Raw genomic sequence first — 22,403 nt, 5'->3', positions numbered from 1 at the left:
ATTTTGGTTTTGGTGGAGTTTTGTCAGCTTCATTTGTACTAATGCGCTTTTTTTTCACTTAGTTTTTTGAGCTGTTTGATTAGGAATGCAGATTTTAGAAAAAAGTGATGTGAGCAAAACTAGTGAAATTAACATTGGAGGAATGGCTTTCTGACAATTGTCTTCTTATACATGCTGAATATATCTATATGACTTTTTTTGGGTGCAGGTTAACAATTTAGGAGTAGCTGTCTCATGTTAGTTATCTTCAAGTTTTATTGATGAATCTGTGAATATTAAATTTGTGTATGTAATTTAATTAATTAATTTGTTAATATTAATGCAAATTTTGTTGTGTTCTACTGTTTCTGCACCTCATTGTCTTTGCTATGCTTAATGTTAATTGCTGGGGATTCATTCCGCAGACTAGTTGTGTTGTCTGGCTGAAAGGATCCAAAATGAGTTGGAATCCACACATGGAAATCCACCATTACAATAACATCAGCTATCCCTATAGTACAGCAGGAAGCTTTATTGAATATTTCGAAGGTCTCACATATGAACATGTCAATTTCATCTTTTCTGGTGCATCACATGCTCAGGTGCCTGCAAAGATTTCTGTTCTATTTAGCATTTTATATCTTTGTTTTGGTGGAAATTGCTGCACATTTCTTGTTTCCATTATATAGATCTGCTGGAAATACCCTGCTCTGTTTCACATTTTGTCTGCAAATTATTTTGATATCCTTTTGGTATTACTGGAAAACTATTAGAAAGATCCATAATACTCGAGTTGAATTAAAATGGTATTCCATTTATATTCCAGGAGAGTTCATACCCTTCAACTACAAGCTTTTATAAGTTTGGACTTTCTGAACCTGACAGCACTTCATACTATCGTTATAATCATGGTTATGATGTAAATCATCATCATGAACCACTGGTTGACGAATATAGGAGGCCTTTGGAAAACTCAACGACTGTCAATGAGCATACTGCAGCTGTACATACAGAATGGGGAGAAGGGGTAAACAATACCACACGAGACAATTCTATCGAGTGTATGTTCCTGAGTTTCATTTGAAGATAATTTTCATATGATAATTGCTCAAATTTAAAAATTCATTTCCAAGTTGTATGAAACAGATAGATTTGGATCCTCTGCCTATGCTTTGTTTAGCTGATAAAAGAGATTGAAATCAGTTAAATGAGTAATCCCACTTTTGTAATCCATCTGGTGGTTTTCTAAAGTTTTTTTTGTCTCTTCTGTTCCAGGTCCACGAAGACATCATAGTAATTCCAATGATTATCAGGTATTTGCCTTCAAAAGTCCTGATTTATTTAGTGTTAACTCCTGTGATTGTGTTAGAAATTTCTGCAGTTACCTTTAGCTTTCCATCTCTGAGAAGCACAATAAAAGATATCTAAGCAGTTTTGCCATGTTTTACAGGTTGTTTGGCAAGACAGTATTGATCCTGACAACATGACCTACGAGGTTGGATTGAGATTCTCATATTATGATCTTTATTGGCTTAATTTACTTCTTAAAACACAGCTACTATATCTCTGGTTTTCTTAGGGTTAATGTTCTTGATACGTATAATAGTTAATCTTGCAATTATTTTATTAGGAGGTTTGTTAACATTGTTATTTCTGTGGCTTTGTTGTTGTAAGCTTAGCTACTCCATAAAATAGTTTGGATAAATCATTACATAATATTCTTACAGCATATTGTATGTTTCACCTGAATTACATTTGAAATGTTGACTCCAGTTAGAAAACTGTGTCGATAACAACTAAAGTAAAGGAACATTAATTTAGAAAATGATATTAACAGGGACTAAGTTTTGTCCTCCCAAATGGGTCACTAATATGGATCAAATGATTCCAGTGTCCTATCATGAATCATGTTTCCATTTAAGCCATATTTGAAAAATTTCTCAAGTGCAAATGTGGCTTTGTTTTCCCCCCATTTCCCTGCCTTGAGATCATATTATTTATTACAGGAACTACTCGAATTAGGTGAAGCTGTTGGAACCCAAAGCCGTGGTCTTACCCAAGAGCAGATTTCGATGCTTCCAGTTTCAAAGTACAAGTGTGGGTTCTTCTCAAGGAAGAAGTCGAGGGATGAGAGGTAATATTGGTGTTTTTAGAGTTTCAAAGCAATTGCTGCTGTTATTATCCATTTATGTCTAACTGTCAAATATTTGTTTCAGCTTTATATTTTTAACTTACTCCTGTTCTTCGGTTATTAACTTCTTTTTAACAATTCAACTTCCCTCTGGGGTAAATCGATCTTCAGCGATTTTAGATTGCTGCCGTTAAGCTTATTCTTTGGATTAATATTAATCACATATGCCTTTTTCTTTGCCAAACTACTAATTTCTATAGTTATATATATTATGGGGTAAAAAGGGACAAGGTACATATCCTCACTGGAAGTGGAAATTTATATTATTCCACGAACTTATAGATTCTTGTGATCTTAAAAATACTAAGGTCATTGAGAACAAATTTACTATGGATCATAGTCCTAAAATCTAATACATCCTGTATCATAATCTGTGAATGAGAACAAGATGCTTACTCAAATGAGTAGTCAGCTCCTTTTAACTGATAGTGACTATTATCTGCTAATTTGTTGATCTAACACATTGTCCGGTTTAGGTGTGTGATTTGCCAGATGGAGTATAAAAGAGGGGACAAGCGGATCACTTTGCCTTGTAAACATCTCTATCATGCTAGTTGCGGGACCAGATGGCTTAGCATCAATAAGGCAAGATACTCATCATGAACTTGATACTTTTAGTTCATGTTCTGGTGACAAACACTGTATTTGGCATCTACTGAAATTCATATGATTTTAAACTCTGTTTTTCTTCTGCATGTTTTTTCAGGCTTGTCCTATATGTTACAGGGAAGTGTTTTAGCCAACAGAAATAACCTCGGACAAATTTGTAGAAGTAACCTGCATATGATTCTATTCTCCTTTAGTCTGGGGTCTTTCATAGAAATACATTTATTTGTTTCCTTTTTTCCTTAGTGAGACGAACCATTACTTGGTTTAGGGAAAAAAAAAATGCAAAGATAGCTTTGGCGTGGGTCATAATCCCAAAGTTTTATAAAATATTATGGGACGATTGACAATTTGACATGCATCGTGTTGTATTGGATAACCTGGATTTTATGGTTTGTTTTTGTATAACTTTTTAGTGTGCTTATATTTCACGTACTTATTGTCAACTGCTTCTGATTAAGTGTGTTTGTGTTGGAGGGATCGGTACATCACTTGAAATTGCATGATGTATCCCGTATCCACCAATTTTATGACGTTATTTAAACTTCTATCGATCAGGGTAGTTACATCATTGGACAAAGAAGTGATTAACTTTCCAGCGCTTTAATCAGTCTTTATCATAGTACAATCATAATAGAGGTAAAAGCTACATTGTTTTGTACTGGCATCAAGCATTTGCATTTGGAGTTTTGGACAGACTTAAATCTTGTACAGATTGTTGGATGACATAGTCGAAGTTGTTTGCTCTAGATAGAGATGCTTGTATTGTATCGCTGATTTAAAAAAAACATACGAAGTAACTAATGTTTCACGCTGGCACTTTAGTTGTTATTTGATAATAATCAGAGTTAATTTCTAATTTATAGGAGAAAAATCTCATCCCAGCTTCATCAAGTAGACCAAAATATAGTAATATCACAGCGGGAATGAGGTTAATGACTCAGATCTTATAGCTGAAAAGACAACTTGTGAACGTGGAAACTCGTTTTCATATGAAATTAGAAAGTCGAAAACTGTTAAATGACAATTTAATTAAATTTCTCAAAAGAGGAAGTATAGAAAGCTAATAGAATAGTTATACAATGTGTACAATGGAGGTTTAGAGATGTCCGATTCAATATTAGAGATATAACTATTAATGTTACCTTTTTCCATCAGTTTAAACTTTTGGGATGAGTGATTTTATGATATAGTATCAGAGCTCTAGATCCGAAAAGTCAAGAGTATTATTATTCCTAGTACCCGGATGGTTATTCTGGATAGTATGAGTGATGTTCATTTTTTAACTCTTGGGCCAAACAAAGAACCCATTGTACAAATATTCCATTGGTTTCCTAACAAGACTCTTTGTCAAATCATCTAACAATTTTTTGACTATCAATTTTACATGAAACAATTGTATTTGAGTTTTTCTACGACTACTATATTAATTACCATGCATGTTCTATATCTAGATTCCTATTAGCTAACTAATGATAAACTATACAAGAGAACAGAATTACAAGTAAACCCAAATTAGAAATTAGAAATTAGAAATAATAATAATAATAATAATAACCTAATTTGGGATACTTGCATATATATTTTTTACTTACAAAAGCTTACAATTTCCCACATACTCGTCTATCTTAGATAAACCAAGTCACAGGGTGGAAGTGATAAAAGGAAACATTGAGTAAACTAAAATTATAATAACGGAAAAACCGTTATTAATAGGGAATGAATCCTCGCAATTATTAAAAAAAAATTAAAAGTTTAAAACTGTGATTTTTAATTTTTTATTATTTTTGCCTCACTTATAAAATAAAACGTAAGAAATCTCTCAGTCATTAAAAAAAATTGAGAGAATCCATTTCATATTAATATAGCTATTTACAGCGACAGACCAATTATTATAGAAACCTTTGCCCATCGTACTAAAGGAAATCTTATAGATTCAACAGATTATTCTCGACTTACGGTGAAGAATCTCGTAAAATTCTCACTTCAATTGCTTTAGTGCTTCAACAAGCTCATGTAACTCCTTGGAGGAGCTTCCACCGTCATCGACAGCCTTAATAGCTTCCTCTCTCAATGCTTTTGACCTTTCCTTTTGGATGCTATCCGCACCCATGGACTGATGTATGACCCGACCCAGATCATCCGGGTCTAACAGAGAATCTGCCCCATCAGATACCATCGCAGCAACTCCCATAACCTCCACCAACCACCATGCATTAACAAATTGGTCAGCCTCCATTGGCCATCCCAATAAAGCAACCCCAGCTGCTACCGCCTCCAACACTGAATTCCACCCACAATGGCTCAGGAACCCACCCACAGCTCGATGACCCAAAATGCTCACTTGTGGAGCCCATCCCCTCACAAGTAGGCCCCGACCCAAAACCCGATCCTCAAACCCATCCGGCACTGACCCGTACCCTTTCTCCATGTGCTCTGCTGTGGTTGCCTCCTTCACCACCCAAACGAATCGGGTCCCTGACCTTTCCAACCCGGCCGCCAAGGCCTCCATGAGCTCCTTCCTCAACAGCTTTTGACTCCCAAAGCACACATACAAAACCGATCCATCTTCCTCACACCCATCAAGCCACTCCAAAACATTACCGGATCCGGCATTCGGGCTCCGATCGACACGATTAAACCCGCCACCAACTCCAATCAAACACAAGGGGCCCACCCCAAAAACCCGCGAATGTCCCATTATTTTGCTCACGTGCTCCAAATATGGACCCTCCAGCGCACGTGACGTGTTGAATACGTAACCCCAACTTTTGGTCGTGTTAGCGACAATGCTCTCCCTCACGAACTCCGATTCCGACTCCGATTCTTTATAGAGTCGTAGAAGCGACGGAAGGTGCTCGTTCCTAAACGACGGGGCTCCGAGCAGGTCAGGGAACTCCACCACCGGACGGGATCTGAGTGCCGGCGCCTCCGGCCAGGTGCTGTGGAAGATGATGGCCAAGAGAGCGGAGCAGGACTGAAAGGCGATTCTCTTGATACCGAGTTGGTCAGCGAGTTGGTGAGTCCAGCCAAGGAAGAAATCGGAGATAAGAGCCACAGGGGGGTTAGTGTGGGTCCTACACCACTCAATGATTGGAGTTTGGAGTTTAGAGAGGGCGTTGATGAAGGGGTAGTTTCCAGTGTTACCAACATCGCGGACGTGTTCTACACGCGCCGGAAGGGTAGGGTGAGAAGGGAAAGGGAGTGTGAGTGTACGGATAGTTGTTGGGTGGGTTGTTAAGAGGGGTTTGAGAATTGGGAGGTTGTTTGGTGTGATTATTATGGTTATGGTTAGACCTCTTAGAGCTAAATTGTGGGTGAGGTCTAGGAGTGCTAGGATGTGGCCTTGAGCTGGGTATGGGAACACCAGGATGTGAGTGTTGTTACTGTTGACGGAAGAACAAGACATGTCTTCTTTTTTTCCTTTTTTTTTTTATTGCTTTGTGGTGTGTAAAGAATTGAATTAAGGTTTGTTCTAAAGATGAGATGAGGAATGAAGTTTATTATAATAATAACTAATAAGCAGTGATTGGGCTGTATAGGATTGGAAGCTTATTACCTGTTCCATCGTACGATTCTGGAACTTTTTTATTCTTAATCATTCAGATTTAGTATAAAAAATGTTAACGGTTAAGATTGAGGTAGAAAATATACTGTAGATATGCAAGTTGGATGGTTTATAGATGATCTTCAACTGGTATTTCTCTTGTCTAATTTATCTTTAGTGAAATTAACACTTAATCATGAATATAATAAATTGGAACGTAGAGCTATGGGTGGTAAAGGTTTCTCCAGATTGGTGAAGGATATGTGCAATAGATTTCATTCTAATTTTCTTTGTTTACTTGAAACACATATCTTCGGGGCTAAAGCGGAGAAGGTGGCTCAAAAATTTAGTTTCCTGAACTGGCATCTAGTGGAAGGACTTGGCTTCTCAGGCGGGATCTGGCTTCTGTAGAATGGCAGGCTCTAGGATGTTAATGTTATTGAGTCCCATAGGCAATTTATTTATCTTAGAGTTTTTTTTTGTAATGAACAATACTGGTATCTGACGGTAGTCTATGGTTCACTTCATATTGGACCAAGATTCGAATTGTGGGAAAATCTGCAAAGATTAGGGAATCTGGTGCATGGTGATTGGTGTGTGGGGGGTAACTTCAATTGTGTTCTCTCAATGGCTGATACAGGGGTACCTCAAATCTCTCTAGGGATCATGCTCGCTTCTCAAATTGTCTCTTTGAATGTGGTCTCCAAGACATTGGCTTCCAAGGACAACCGTTTACTTGGCAGAGAGGTAGTATTCGAAGGAGATTAGACAGGTACGTTGCGACCCCTTCTTGGGTTCAAAGATTCAATCATGCGGTAGTAAAGCATCTTCCGAAACTGAAATCTGATCATGCGACGTTATTACTTGATTTGAGATATGCAAATAAGCCTGGCTCCTCTACTCGTCCATTTCGGTTTATTGTGGCATGGATGACTCACAACGATTTTAGTAACTTGCTAAGGAGTAGTTGGGATGTTGATCACCGCTGGAGGTAAATATCTCTACTTTCATGGAGGCTGCTAAAACTTGGAATCGAGAAATGTTTGGTGATCTAGTTAAAAGGAAAAATTGGCTACTGGCGAGATTAAATGGTATATCTGCTCATCTCAGTTTCATGCCGAATCCTTTTCTTGATAATCTTCAAACACAATTGTGGAAGGAATTGGAAACTTTGCTTATTCAGAAAGAAGTCTACTGGAAGCAATGTTCTAGGTGCAAGTGGATCAATTATGGTGATAAGAATACTGCTTACTTCCATAGCACAGCATCTGCCAAGAGGAGAAGAAACAGAGTATCTATGATTAAAAATGCAGAAGGACAATGGATCGATGATGTGCAACAAATTCAAAATATTGGAGCACAACACTTTCTATCTTTGTATTCTGATGATGGGAATTGTGAGAAACTAAATGCTCCAGGCCTTTTTCCGACTTTATCATATGAGGAGCAAAACCAGTTAGGAAGAATGGTGACTGTTGAAGAAATCCAATCTTCTATGTTCTCTATGGGAGCCTGGAAGGCGCCGGGGCCTGACAGCCTGCCTCCGATGTTTCATCAGAGCAACTGGAAATCTGTAAAAAATTCAGTGGTAAATTGGGTTTTCCGGGTTTTCAATAATCATGAAGAAATTAAAGTGGCGAATAGCACTTATATCTCGCTTATCCCAAAGATTGACGCTCCAGAAATTTTTAGCCACTTTTGGCCTATTGGGCTTTGTAATGTTTCGTATAAGCTCATTACAAAGATTATCTCTCATCGGTTGAAAGAGATCATGCCCAAATTAATTGGCCCCTCCCAGTCAAGTTTTGTTCCTGACAGGCAGAGTGCAGACAATATTATTATAGCCCAAGAGGCCATCCATTCCATGAGGATCAAGAAAGGTGCTTGCGGTTATATTGCTATTAAGATAGATTTGGAAAAAGCTTATGATCTTTTGAACTGAAAATTTATCAGGGATACTTTAGTAGAAGCTAGACTGCCAGAGAATTTAGTTAACCTGATCTCTCATTGCTATTCATCTGTGGAGATGAAAGTCCTGTGGAATGGTATCTCATCTAATTCTTTCACTCCTTCTAGAGGTATTCGACAGGGTGATCCTATGTTTCCGTATCTCTTTGTTTTATGTATAGAAAGACTGTCTCAGATTATCTCCTTTGCTGTTAATCAGAATTTTTGGGAGCCGATGGTATTAAATAGAGGTGGGCCGAAACTCTCCCATATATGTTTTGCTGACGATATTGTTCTATTCTGGAAAGCTTCCATGGAGCAGGTTGAGGTTGTACGGGACATTCTGGATTTGTTTTGTAAATGTTCTGGTCAAAAGGTAAATTATGCTAAATACTGTGTTTACTTCTCTGAGAATATGTGCTTCGCTAGGAAAAAAGAACTGAGTAATGCTTTGGGAATGAGGCTAACAAACAATATGGGTAAGTACCTTGGAGTCCCTCTCCTTCATGGTCGTTCCAAGAAGGAGGACTTTCAGTTCATATTAGATAGAATGGCTAATAGACTTAGTTCGTGGAAGGCTAAAAATCTTTCTCTTGCGGGTAGAGTTACTCTCACCCAATCAGCACTGGCGTCTATTCCTTCCTATGTCATGCAGACCATGAAACTTCCTCTAAGTATTTGTGATAGCATTGATAAAATTTGCAGGAATTTTTTATGGGAAAATGTTAGCTTGGGGAGGAAACCTCACCTCATGAGTTGGGAGAAAATTTGCCTTCCCAAAAGCCAAGGCAGTTTGGGCCTCAGACTGACTAGAGTGTTGAATAATGCGAATCTTATGAAGTTGGCCTGGAAGCTAATCCATAATAAGGATGCGCTATGGGTAAAGATAGTCCGCAGCAAGTATGGATGTGGAGATGACTCCCTGCCACTTGTCACAAAACATCTATCTTCATCTAATGCTTGGAAAGGTATCTTTCATGTTTGGAAGAAGTTTGCCGATAATCTTGTTTGGAGTCTTGGGTCCGGTGAAAATGTTAACTTCTGGACTGATCATTGGATGCCAGGGGTACACCACCTGATTGATTTTGCTCAGCCCGAGGTGTTTTCTGATATGTTGGAGGAATGGGTGTGTGACTATGTATCAAACTAGAGGTGGGATCTCAATCAAATTGCAGTAGTCCTAGGCGACGATTGAATTCCCGTTTTTAGGTCGACGAAAACACCTGAACCAGAGATGGGAGAAGATATTCTAGCCTGGCTGTTGACATCAGACGGTGCGTTTTCTATCAAGTCAGCTTACTCTCTCTACCTAAGCCCCTCAGATAACTCTAAAGCTAAGCTGTTTTCGAAAATCTGGAAGCTTGAAGCTCCCCAAAGGCTGCGTATTTTTTGCTGGCTTGTTGCTAATGAGGTGCTATTAACAAATGAGATTATAGTCAAAAGAAATATGGCGCAGGATGGATCTTGTGTTATTTGTGGTGAGGCTACCGAATCGATACTCCATGTAATCCGAGACTGCAGAGTTGCGAGACAAACATGGATGAGCATTGATGCCAAATTGAGATTTGGTAATTTTTTCAACACCCCCTCCTCCCTTGGTTGTTGGAGAATTTATCATCCCAATCCCTCTTCAAAGGGGTTCACTGACCCCTCCTTTTTGTGTGCACAATAAATGCACTCTGGCTTCGTCGAAATAAGGTGATCTTTGATAGCGATGAGGCCGTAGCAGAGAATAGCATTCAGTTTTTGGCCTTCCACTTAGCGAAGGACTACTCTTTGGCACAGCTCGAGCTTGTTCAGAGCAGGAAGAAGGTTTGCAATTTCATTGAAAGACAGATCAAATGAAAGCCACCAGATCACCCGTTTATTAAGCTCAACTCGGATGGCTCTGTGTTAGATGGAGGAAGAGCAGCTTGTGGTGGGATCCTAAGGGACTCTGATGGAAGATTTATAGCTTGCTTTAGTGCTAATTTGGACGGCGGAACAGTGACGAGAGCGGAGCTTTGCGGAATTTTGCTAGGCTTGGATCTAACCTTGAATATTGGTTGCTCTCATCTGATTATTGAAGCGGATTCTGTTGTTGCAGTGAAGCTTTGCCTCCAAGAGGGAATTGACTTACATGCTACTAGATCTTTAGTTTTGGCTATCAAAAACAGATGCAGCAGGCTTACTAACTAGAATATTCATCACCAATTTTCAGGAAGCAAATACTTGTACCGATAGGTTAGCTCACTTTGGTCATAGTCTTTCATCTGACTGTCATATTTTTTTCAATTTGCCTTTCTGTATTTCCTTAGCTTTTCATGCTAATTCTATAGGTATTACTCTCCCTAGAATAGTCTCTGTTTAGTTTTCTTGCTTTCTTTGGGCGTTTCTGCCCCGATGGTTATAAAAAAATATATATATCGTGTGATCTAAGAATAAGCGTGTAAACGATATTTATATATTCATCGTTTAGTTATTGTTACAAATAGGCACTAATCCTATTCAATGTGTTAATCAAGCACTTTTCGCGGAGACATAACAGAATCAATATAAGCAATTTGTTGCTGTGAGAGAATATATATTTGAAGTCCTGTTTCTATGTACAAGAAATGTTGCACACTTCATAGTAAACTGACTCCAATCACTGGTCATCAATCAAAAAAGGAACACAATTACACAATTCCATAGGAAAATATCTGTCGATACCATACACATCAGAATCTTCAAAGAGCAATATATATTGATTGCACAACGTGATCATGTTTATTATAACGGCAATAGTAATACACAGTTCCACATTTATAAACACCTCCGCTGTAGGGTAAGAAGGAAGATGCAGTTTCAGAGACTTCAAAGTTGTTGGCCTGCACCTGGCTGCTGCTGATATGTCCGACGCCTAAGCTGAGAATCAGTACCAGGTTGTTGTAGAAATATTTTTGTTGGATCATTAGGATCAACGTATCTGCAAAAATCTCAAAACGTGGATGACATAATAAGTAGTATACTATAATCTTAAAAAGCAATTTATTCTGTGTTTTATAATTAAGATTTGTTAGGATAATCAATCATCTTCCTATTGAAGAAACATAGCAACAAACAAGAATTATTCCCCCTTTTCTTTCACCAGGTAGGGTCAGCTACATTGATCAAACAATACCATAGTGCTCTTTTATAGATTATTATTTATATCTCTTAAACAATCTTTCTAAAGTTTTCTTAGGTCTCCGTCTAACTAAAGATACATGATTATCCTTCATTTGATCCACCAGAACCTCTACAAGCCTTTTCCAAGAAGGTTCGTACTATCTTTCCTATTATCTACTCAGACCCTCTCCCTAACTCTAATGTCTTCATTTCTAACATAAATTTAAAGCAAAAAGTTTCACTTACGCATGTCTCATCATCTCATCAACAGGAGTCTGAGCTGCCTGCAACGGATCCACCCAAGTTTGTGTTGGCTGCACAAATGGCTGTCGATTATACTGTCTGACTGCACTAATCAAGTTGAAGAAGAGAGGAACAAAGGTTCCACAGCCACCCTCTTTGAACAAGATCTTGAATGTGTATGTGGAGTAGAGAGCTCTGTTTTGCTCATCTGGAACTACCTGTTGCAAATTTCATAAGTTCAAGGATTAGGACCAAATAATCATGGTACCTCAGAGAAAAAGTGGCTAGCTAGAAAATAGAAAATATATACTTACTGGTTCAACTTGTCCAGAAATATTATTGCAGTGAAACACTGGCTGGTTAAATTTTTCATGATGAACATAAAGCTGCATGATGAAGAAAAATAAGGATCAGCAAGATAAAAATAATGAGACAATAATAGTATAGCACATATATATATTGTGCTACTTATGATTACCAATATAGAACCAAAGATGCAGACAAAAAGTACGTTGTATTACCATATAAGGTTGAGTTTTAAGTGGGACAATAGTTTTCCAACTAAGTCAAATCAAGGTTAACCTCCAGTCACTTCATATCAAATAGTAACCAAGTCATTTAGTAATCAAACCTCAAAGAATTACATTTTTTTTTTAAATGCCTGATGTGTTGATAATGTCAATTCATATATATCATGTTACTGTTAAAGAGACAGTTTCACTTAAAAGGTAAATCTTCATCCTTCAAAAGAGTTAAGATGTAAGGGAAGATAATCTACAAGTAATACGACAAAAAACAGGGCTACATGCTACACTTGAAAGGTAAAATGTATTTTACTCATAATGCCACGGCATGAAACACTTTCATCATCAAAGATGCTTAAAGAAATATGTTGACCAAATAAACAATGGAACAGACACTAGACAACAACATACTCGTGTTCTCATTATAAACCATTGATATGTATATTTACCAATATTCCCAGCTTTCCAACTGAATATTCCACCACCTTCCTCTCATTGCCAAATCAAGACTCTCATTCTCAAATCTTAATATGATTAGTTGGTCTAACAATATTTGTCTCCTAAAAGAATGACCTGGCCCTCAATGTTTTATCTCCAAGATAGTGTTGGACAGTATCAAAAAGAGAGGCGGTGGATTGTGGTCATTCATTTTGATGCATAACTCATAAAGCCTTCAGCTGTTTAAGGCTGCTCCTGGAACCACCTAGAATTCTAAGTTGTTTGTGGCTGTGGCAAGGTAAAGATCCCTAAATTCGGGTCAACTTCGTTCTAACTTCTATGTATGTCAAGGTCTTCTTTAACGTGAAAACCACAAGTTCATCGCAAGACAAATAGCCTCAGACACATTAATACTTGAGAAATATAGACAACATAACATGGCTCCTACAGACTCACAGACATCAGCTATTAGTCACTTTTAGGGACTCTGTCTAATTAATGACGTCCAGTGCGATCGATATCTTTTACTCCCTAAGGATCGTGCAGGGGTTTTCATCTCAATGAGTCACGGATCAGGGTATCAATCAGTAAATTTTACAAAGACAGTTCAGGATTTATACATTTCTAATTCCTAAAGTTGGCTGCCCTAAACCCCCCAATGTCATCCCTAACCATTCCCTTATTGATTCTCTTATCAAATAAATCCGTCCCTTGCCATTGGACAAAGATGGACATATTAATCCTTTGTGTGGAAAAACTAATCCTCACCATTTTTCCTTCCCCCAAATTTTGAAGGATAAATTTGCCATTTCAAATTTTGAAGGGACGGGATAGGAGTTCACTCTAAATTATTAATTAAGCGCATAACCTGAAATAACAAACGTGTAAGAAGTAGAGAAGCAGAAACAACATACCAGAGGCATATCAAAAGCATAGAAGTGACCAATTTGAGATTTTGCAACGAAGACCATCCTTATATTCGACAAATAGATTGTTCCCTTTGTTTTGAGTTTACCCCCAGCATTTCTGAACCATGCACACATGAACCAAAAACAAATTAAAAACAATAATAATGATCATTATAGCAAACACCTTGTACACAAATTTGAAATAACTAACATTGGCAACATTTAGCTACAAGTCCCTGAGAACTACGAATAATGTTACTAATATCGATCACATTAGTGCTTAACCACCAGAAAATTGCAACAATCAATAACTCTGTACCGAAATTTCCTATTATATCAGATCAATAGAGCCAAAATAGATTTTATGTTTTTTAATGTATCAATTAGGTCTTCACTCTCCATAGAACCAATAATTAACCCAAAATTGAAGAAAGTAATTAACAAAAAAATTGATTATTGAAGATAAAATAAGAAAAATTGAAAGGAAAGAGAAGGAAAACTAACGGAGAATCGGGAATCTTATCGACTTCGAATTCGACGCCATCTCTGGACAAGACGAACATCTCGTTGACGAAAGGGACGGGCATCCAATTTGGTAAGAGTTGAGGATTCAAAGCCATAATCGCACCAATTCAATTCAATTAGAAGAACTAAAATTCACAATCACAGTGATGCGAATAATGTTTATCTTGAAGAAGAAGCAGAAGAAGAAGAAGAAGAAGGGTTTTGTTTTGTGATTTTGGTTGGTTTTGGAGGGTTTTTGAAGGAATGAAATGATGGCAAGTTGGCAACGTTTTATTTTGCACCGAACTCGCGCGTTTATAGAATTTCTAGAACAAATTCCCCGTTTAAGCTTCCACAGCTTTCCAAACTGGATTCTTCCAATAACAAATAATTTATTATTATTAGTTTTAATTATCAATCTAATTTTTTTTGTTTAATAATTTACTAATATATATAAATATAAAATAAATATATTAAAAAGTTAAGACGTATATAGTTTCTATAAAAAAATTCTATTCATAATTTTAATATGCGTAATAAGAATAGATATTACTAAACCCATAATTACAATCTACTCCAGTACTCCTAATTAATGTTTTTTAAATGAAATTTGTTTTATCCAAATGAGTTGTATCATTTTGGCTACCAAGTAGATTTTACATGGTTTGTTAAAGTTAATTGTGTTACCAAAGTTGTAGAATACAACCTTTCCATCAAGTCTTCATTAGTAACTTTCTCACTCAATTTTAATTTAGAACTTTATTTTAAAGAGTAGAGTTGTATTCACATGCTATTTTAAAATCTTACAGCCTTTAATACATCAATCCACAATGAGTTTTAGACAAGAATACAATCTTTCATATCTTGTTTTTCTGTTATATTATATTGTAATTGTGGTACGTTTTCTTTTGCTTTGTTCTTTTGTTCCCAATGCAAAAAAGAAAACAAAAATTAAGAATATACATACATCACTAAATATGAAAAAAAAAATTGTAATACAACAAATGATAATAAAAAACAATTTTAATAATAATTAAATAACAGTATTTCTAAATTTAACGTAGATTAAAAAAATTTAGATTTTGGACTATGGCTGGAGATTGCACCGTTCCAAAAAAGGTTGGTCAAATTTCAAGAATTTGGTCCAATAATTTTTATATCTGCCCATTGCAATATCTAACCATGGCTTCCTGATTCCATCATAGTGTATAACAGCAGCATGCTCAATCTCATTTCTATCAACACCAGAGTTATGACCAAGTCCTTGAACATGCCATCTTCTGTCCAACAATGTTGTCTTGTTATAGAAGGTGAGCCACCCTAGAGGTTGAATTCCAATGTTCTGAAAAATTCACCAGCCAAAATGTGTCATTATTTCTTTCAGTGCATCAGAGTTTAGAATAATAAAAGAGAGTAACAAAAAATAAAATAAAAATACAAGCTGCTGAAATACAAATGCTAATAATGCAAAAGAAAATTGTATACTTAGATTGAGAGAATCAACTTTCAAAAGTTTGGATGCCTACTAGTCATTCTTAAATATGTTTTTGCTCTCTAGACTCTATAAATACAGGTCATTTTTGTATTTGGTATTAGACTATTAGTCTTTGACTAATTTCTCTTTTGGTCCTGCTATCAAGTTGGACTGTTAAATGATGATGACATGCAAATAGAAATTCAAGTCGTTATTGACACATGTCATTATTAATGAGGGGCATATCATCAGTTAACATAAACCACATAACGATAGGGACCAAAATGGTCTAAGGGGCCAAAATCAAAGTAAAATTAATGAGGAATCAAAATCAAAATGACTTGTATATTTATAAAAACCAAAAACATATTTAAACAATTAAACCATTAATCTTTTGACAAGTAGGGATTGTTTTCTAGTCATACCATTTGCAAATATTTGTGATAGAGAGAAGTTAAATTATGCATCCTCCACTGCTGCAAATCAAACAAGTTCATCCCAAATGCCCAAGTGCATGCATTGACATCAAACCTTTCTCCAAGTAATGGATCTGAAATGTTTATGAACATATCCATCCTGTGAAATGGAGCTTCTCCTTCCTTGCAAGTTCCAACAGCTCCAATGACATTTCCATTCATATCTGCGGTCCATAGTTCACTGAGATCTTGTTGCACCACCACATCATGATCAAATAGCATAATCTTGTTTAGAGTGGGGAAAATATCCGGCAGGTAGAAACGAAGGTGGTTCAACTCAGAAGTATATATTGGATCACTAGAATTAGGTTTCTCTAAGGTATTGTACTTGGAAAACCATCTATAGTTGTCTATGCTCTGAATGTGAACTGTTGCTTTGTCAAGAGGGTTTAATAAGAACCACATTGAGATTCCTGGTAAGTTGTGTGAATTAGTCACTACATGGAAAACAAGCTTCTCTGGTTCCTGCCATGTAAAAGTTCTTGCAAGTGTTATTGAAACTATTAATCTATAAATAATCATTCACATTGGAGTCAATATCAATAAGTTTCTCATCTATTAGTTAAATTGTCACGATGCTGTACATAATGAAAATGAATCCCTAGTTTGTCGAGTCAAGACAAGCGAAAGGATTTGGTGCAGGTACTGGAGACAAATTAAATGACTTGTTAGGGGAGCTCATACACAGATATATCATCTTTGTCTCTCTATCTAATCTAATATTTGCTACAACTTAGACACTTCTTTAAACCAAGAAAGCTTAGAAGTTAAAAAGAGCTCCACCAAACTGGAAAAGAACTGGTTATTCATTAGTTAATGTTATATGTGATGTAATTAAATTAAAATAATATGCAAGCTTAGTTTTACAAGCAGCACTGCAACAGAGGGGCATTGAATGTGGAAATGGAGGTATAATAAAAGGAATGTTCATTTTTTAATTAACATTTGACACTCTGAAATATCATATTTCCTCACTAAAGCTTTTACTGGTCTCGAATGGACTAACATTGATTCTGCATCAAGATTGGCAGTAACCAAAGCTGAACCAAGAATAACTACTTTTAAGGTACCTGGGATCAACTTCAAATTTCACTAAAAAAGGCAGAAAGTCAACTTGCCTCAATGTTGAAGGAAGGTTGACAATGATTAGATCAATAATATAGTGAACAGGGTAGGCAAGCACTTTTGGGTTTTGGCAGTACTAAGACTCGGGTGGCTTCAGCATTCGTAAATCCAAAATGACCACTAAAGGACTAAGTATAAGTTTCCATATATTGAAATAACTTCAGAGGAAAGCCTACCGCTATTTTACTAGTACCCTTTCCTATTTTTCAAGAGTTACATCAAGAGTCACAACATCAACATTGGCTTGAAAGTAGAAGTTTCGCAAGGCAAACAAAATAAAAGGGACCCAATCCATATGCCAGAAAACTTAGGTATGTTACCTTGGCAGTAGAGACAGTAGAGTTGACAACCACTGCACAGGCTAGAACATTGTCAGTGAAAACAGCATAATGATAAAGTTCTGGATTATAAATCTTATTTTCATTTGGAAGCTTCCTCTCCTCTGGCCTCATGGCAAAGTATTCCGCAGTCAGCCGCATAGAAAGACAGTGCAGGCCTTTCGGGGTGGTCCTTCCAGCAAGTTGAGCAAGAAATGTTGCTTGAATTCGCTGAGAACGAACTTGCTGTTCAGTGGTATGCTTCATTGCTTGGAGCTTATCAGCCATAGCACAACAATTTGGGAATATGCGGTAAGCTTTAGACAACGAAGCCTCCATGTGTCTCATACTCTGCAAAACACTGCAAACTTTTCTCGTTTACAGATTGTAAAGTTGCCAGTTTTCGTTAACAGTTCATATCACTTCAAATGTCTCATTGATTATTATTTATATATCTGAGAAAAGAAGTATGCTTTGGTCCCTGAAAATGCAAGAAGTCTTAATGAGATCACTAAAATTCTAATTAATGAGTTGAATCCTCCTTACATTTTTTATTTTTTTGTTTTAAGTACAAACTAAGTTCTTTTCAAACAGTGCTGCTGATAGAGGGTCCAAATTGAAGCTATTAAATTTAGAACATACAAGAATTCAACTGATAAAACTAGTGTCACAGGACAAAAATGAAAAATCAGGTTATATAGTTCTTTAAATCTTTCAAGGACCAAAAACATTAGTTTTCTCCTGAAATTTCCAGATTGTATTTGCATGAATGTAAAATACATAGGAAACTTAACTTTTATTTACCTCGCTGACAGATCTGAATCCTGGGTGGCTTCGCCAACTGCCTGTTCAAGCTCTCTCATTAGCAGCTCCAACTCCTTCAAACGCAAGTTGCCACTTGGTGGTGCGAGATTCAAGTATGTTTTGGCTCTAAGAATTTGATCCTTAATCTCTTCAATCTTCGGATTCCTTACTTCATGAGACTCAGAATTTACAATCTGATTATGTTTGCCTTCTTTTCTACCAGAGTCCTTGTTTGTCACTTGGATGTTATCATCGGGCATTCGAAGTGAATGAACATGTATATCCTTATCTCCAGCCATAGAAGATGATTCTTTCTGCTTAGTTCCCTGTTTTCGTATTTCATCATGGTCGAATCCTGTAACTTGATGATAATGGTGAAAGTTTCAGAAAGTACCAAATTGTTTAGTTCTAGACTTCTAGTATCATAGGCACAGACCGAAATGTAAGCACTATATCTATAAATGAACCAACAATTACCAACCATTTCTTTCCAAAAGTTCATATCTGTGCCCTGCAATTCTAGACTCCTCAGAATCATTATTCTGGTTGGAATTGTAATTAATTGTTGAAACTGAATCTTTTACTTTATAAACAACATGATTTGGCTCTTCTAATTCTTCAGCACCCTCCTGAATAACAATATTAGGCACTATATCACAACGGCAAAATTACGAAATAACAATAATGATAATAGATTCTTATCTTTCAATTACTGGAAAAGAATTTTCTTATTCACAAGTCACAACATATGATGTAGAATTTTCTTTTCTTTTCTTTTTTTTTTTTTTAAAATTAACAAACAAATCTTCCACCGCGCACTACCTGTTCTACAGCATTCAACTTCAAGCTATCTGTCTTGTATGCCTGAAACAATAAGAATAATAATCAGAGATTAACGCTAAGAGTATATAATTAATTAATTATTATTATTTGCATTATCAATGCATCGAATAGGTATTGCCACCTGGACAAAATAGTCAATTTCCACACCCACTATCTCCAAAAGAAAAAAAAAAGTGTTAAATTAAAAGAGTAGTCAATTAGAAATTAAAAAATTTTGTATTGTCATTGCATAGAAATTAAAATTCTAAGTTTAATACAATGATAAGCAAAAGAGTTTTACACAATTAATTGTTGTTGTTGTTGTTGTTGTTATTATTATTATTATTAATAGCAGTACCAATCCAATTTTCACGCTGATAAAGCAGAATAAAGTTTCTTCCAGCTTAAACGGGAACCAAAATCCAAAATCAGAGAAAAGCGCAAGAAAATCCAATTGCCCTGTGCAGTGTGCACCACCGACACTAGAACAGTAATAGAAATCAAACTACGAATAAATAAATAAATAAATAAAAATGCCTAATTACACAATTCCTTCACAAACAATGCCACATAGCTAATCATTACCAAAAATCTATCCAAAAATTCAGCTAAATCAGTCAAATTAGAATCAAAATTACTGATTTATCCAATTTAAAAAACAGCATTAAATCGAAAAAGAAAACAAAATTACTTACAACGCGATATAAGTCTTCGAGAAAATCTTTCCCTGAAACGACATTGAAATTGCACCAAATCAGTTCACAAATAAATAAATAAAAATAAAACGACATTGTAAAGTAGCAAAACGCAGTTACCGAGTGGAGCGAGGAGGTTGAGCCTGTGAGAGAAGAAGAGAAGAGGGGAAAGGACAGAGAGGTAGAGAAGAGAGAGAAAGAGAACCCTATTTTTGCGGCGATGACGAAGTAGAAGTAGAAGCTTCTGCTTCATCATCATCATTTCATATCTATGAAGAGTGAAAGTTTTGTTGCTTGAAGCACATTACTTTACAGAGTAGATTTAGATCAGAATCCAAAGAACAGAGAGAGAGTTTGATTCGGTGCTTCGAGGTGAAGGGAAGAACAGGGTGGTGTCGAGATGAGAAAGAGGTTACTAGAGTTTCCAGCTACTCTCTCCGTTGTGCACCTTACTGAGCAAGAATGACTGAATAAGTGAAGGAGGAGCAGTGAAGAACCAAGTTTTCCAATTTTTTTTTTCCTTTTTAATTTTTAAGTTTTGATATAGCCATCTTTTGTGGCTAATTTTTTTGGTTAATTATTATGTTCGTCTTTATCAGTTAATTTAATGATTGTTCTTACTCCAATTTATTCTTTTTGTCTAATGTTTCAATGCGATTGTCTTTTGGTGCAATCGTTTACAATGCACCATATCCATCAAATACCATCGCAAGTTGTATTCACTTACATATTTTACTGAAGGGGCAGTAAACTCTATTTTACCGAAAGATGATTTGATCTACTCACATGTTCTGACCAACCTAATAGAATGTGGATAAAGTTAGTTTTCTTAGGAGGAGTTCGATTTTTTATTGAGGAATTGTTTTCATAGAGTTTTGTAGGTCAAGTTCAAGTTCCATTCCCTCAATGCTTATTACGCCTGTCCGAAAATTTTTGAAGTGGAGCACATAATGAGATTGAATTTTCTCAATTTAAGTTCAGCTTTGGTAAATTCGTGTCAAGCTCAAAGATGCAATTTCAACAATTTGTAATATATTCAAATTTTCTTATTTTAAACTTTCCGTAATTAAAATAATTTTATAATATATTGTGATTTTTTTCACAAATTACCTGTTTTCTTTTACATCAATATAATGCCATTGGGGGGAATAAAGGTCGGTTTAGTTTCTGGGTGTGGCAATTCTATATCTTGCCACATTACATGAATAGCACATGATTAAACTTATTTAACAAAGGGATGGTCTGAATTTGCACGAATTCTAAATGTTCGAACTTATAATGTTTCATATGGTTATCGTTACGAGAATGACTCTAATCTATACGTGTCTAAGGACTATAATAAATTAAATATTATTTAAGTAATTTATTTTTAATATTGCTAACGTCGCCAGCGCCACCACCAGGCCAACTGAGTTGCTCCGCCCGTTCCTCACCACCACGTTTCCTTCTCCTTCCCTGCTCCAATTTTCTGCTTCCCAGGTCTCAATTTTTTTCTTCTGTTTATTTTGTTGGTGTTGGTGCTGGTGGTGGTGCTGGTGCTGGTGCTGGTGGTGGTGTTGGTGCTGGTTGTGGTGGTGGTGTTGGTGTTGGTGGTGGTGGTGGTGGAGGAGGTAATTGTGTTGGTAGTGGTGAGGGTATTTTTGTCCAAAAAATTAAAAGGACGATTTTAATACGAAAAAAAACGTTAAGGATGATTTTAAATCCAAAATTACAATGGGGACGGTTTCGATTCGTACCCTCAACGTCAGGGACCAAAACAATACTTATCCCTTTTACAATTATTTATCATTTAGATGATTCATAATTCAGACATAGTTTCTCTTCTATTTTTTATTTTTCATATCTAATGGCTTCTAACTACAATTCTATCAATAGTATTACCTATGTTAGATTATGTGATGAAAAAATTTAGAAAATAAAGGCAAGAATTATAAGGTTATGGAAAGTCCCATCCAAATTTGACAATAGCAAGACGACTTACATAGAAATGGTTCTAATGGATGATAAGATTAGTTGATTATTTTTCATGATTCTTTCAAGTGATACTAGGTCCAATTTATAAATATTTTTAGTAGCTTTATAAGTGCTAATAGCTTTCATATTTAATTTGTTTTACAGTGTGATAAAATTCATTGTTCAATCAAGAATTATTTGACAAAGATGTTTGAGAATGAACTGATCGAGTGGAGGGTCTATGTCTTCTCAAATTTTGTGATTGAGGAATCAAGCAGAATTTATCTTCCAACTACACACGTGTGTAGAATAACTTTAAGAAGGAGTCACGTATAGTAAATACGGTCGATGATCGTAAAATTTCTGACAATCATTTCAATTTTCTTGCTCGTGCTGATATATTGAAGCAAACAAATGAACAATCTAACTTATTTGGTACATAGTTAATTTGTATTAACCTACATAAAATTATTTTTAAATTTTAGAATTTGGATCCTCTAAATTTTAGATTTTTACTTTAGAGGATAAAGTGAGATTTCTCACTATTGAATATTTTCTCTCTCATGTTTTTTTCTTGGTCCCACCCATGAAATAAGTGGTGATAGATCATACTTTATCCTCTAAAGTGAAATTCAAAATGTAAAGAATCCAAATCCTAAATTTTAACATTTAATTTATGCAAATGTTTGAAATTATATTGTGACTTTTTTAAAGGTATATA

At 35.9% G+C, this 22,403-nt stretch overlaps 4 protein-coding genes across 8 annotated transcripts in view; 1 reads left to right on the top strand and 3 right to left on the bottom strand.

The window, feature by feature from the left end:
- Positions 1 to 3,310, top strand: part of LOC107629016 (E3 ubiquitin ligase BIG BROTHER) — a 5,516-nt gene extending 2,206 nt beyond the window's left edge. Inside the window, exons 2-9 of one of the 3 annotated variants that reach the window (XM_016331687.2) lie at positions 209 to 285; positions 405 to 581; positions 806 to 1,040; positions 1,255 to 1,292; positions 1,430 to 1,474; positions 1,986 to 2,113; positions 2,647 to 2,755; positions 2,877 to 3,310. In XM_016331687.2, coding sequence (XP_016187173.1) covers positions 438 to 581; positions 806 to 1,040; positions 1,255 to 1,292; positions 1,430 to 1,474; positions 1,986 to 2,113; positions 2,647 to 2,755; positions 2,877 to 2,909 — 732 coding nt within the window. In that variant the 5' untranslated portion in view covers positions 209 to 285; positions 405 to 437 and the 3' untranslated portion in view covers positions 2,910 to 3,310. The remainder of the gene's footprint in view (positions 1 to 208; positions 286 to 404; positions 582 to 805; positions 1,041 to 1,254; positions 1,293 to 1,429; positions 1,475 to 1,985; positions 2,114 to 2,646; positions 2,756 to 2,876) is intronic. The other 2 variants (XM_016331686.2, XM_021117897.1) reach the window with 2 other exon arrangements.
- LOC107629017 (UDP-glycosyltransferase 89A2) lies at positions 4,606 to 6,363 on the bottom strand. The gene has a single exon (XM_016331688.2). It carries the CDS (start codon positions 6,183 to 6,185, stop codon positions 4,758 to 4,760), a length of 1,428 nt encoding a protein of 475 aa, XP_016187174.1. The 5' UTR covers positions 6,186 to 6,363; the 3' UTR covers positions 4,606 to 4,757.
- On the bottom strand, positions 10,800 to 14,182 carry LOC107629019 (UPF0664 stress-induced protein C29B12.11c; the record flags this gene model as incomplete). The annotated part of the gene is given in 5 exon segments (XM_016331691.2): positions 10,800 to 11,217; positions 11,646 to 11,860; positions 11,957 to 12,028; positions 13,519 to 13,630; positions 14,017 to 14,182. Coding segments are annotated over 5 exon segments (627 nt in total). The 3' UTR covers positions 10,800 to 11,105.
- On the bottom strand, positions 14,918 to 20,251 carry LOC107629018 (probable galacturonosyltransferase 6). Of its 3 annotated transcripts, none has more exons than XM_016331689.2 (8): positions 19,850 to 20,251; positions 19,730 to 19,761; positions 19,035 to 19,076; positions 18,694 to 18,841; positions 18,213 to 18,573; positions 17,412 to 17,769; positions 15,916 to 16,431; positions 14,918 to 15,358 (listed from the first exon to the last, which is right to left on the bottom strand). In XM_016331689.2, the coding sequence occupies exons 1-8, from the start codon at positions 19,989 to 19,991 to the stop codon at positions 15,104 to 15,106; spliced, it is 1,854 nt and encodes a 617-aa protein (XP_016187175.1). In that variant the 5' UTR covers positions 19,992 to 20,251; the 3' UTR covers positions 14,918 to 15,103. The 3 variants fall into 3 exon arrangements, with proteins under 3 accessions (XP_016187175.1, XP_016187176.1, XP_020973554.1); XM_016331690.2 differs by having other exon boundaries at positions 18,213 to 18,567; XM_021117895.1 differs by having other exon boundaries at positions 18,694 to 18,838.

The sequence above is a fragment of the Arachis ipaensis genome, chromosome B03 (genome assembly GCF_000816755.2).
Source record: "Arachis ipaensis cultivar K30076 chromosome B03, Araip1.1, whole genome shotgun sequence".
Classification (NCBI taxonomy): Eukaryota; Viridiplantae; Streptophyta; class Magnoliopsida; order Fabales; family Fabaceae; genus Arachis; species Arachis ipaensis.
This window is presented reverse-complemented; position numbering and strand designations above follow the sequence as displayed.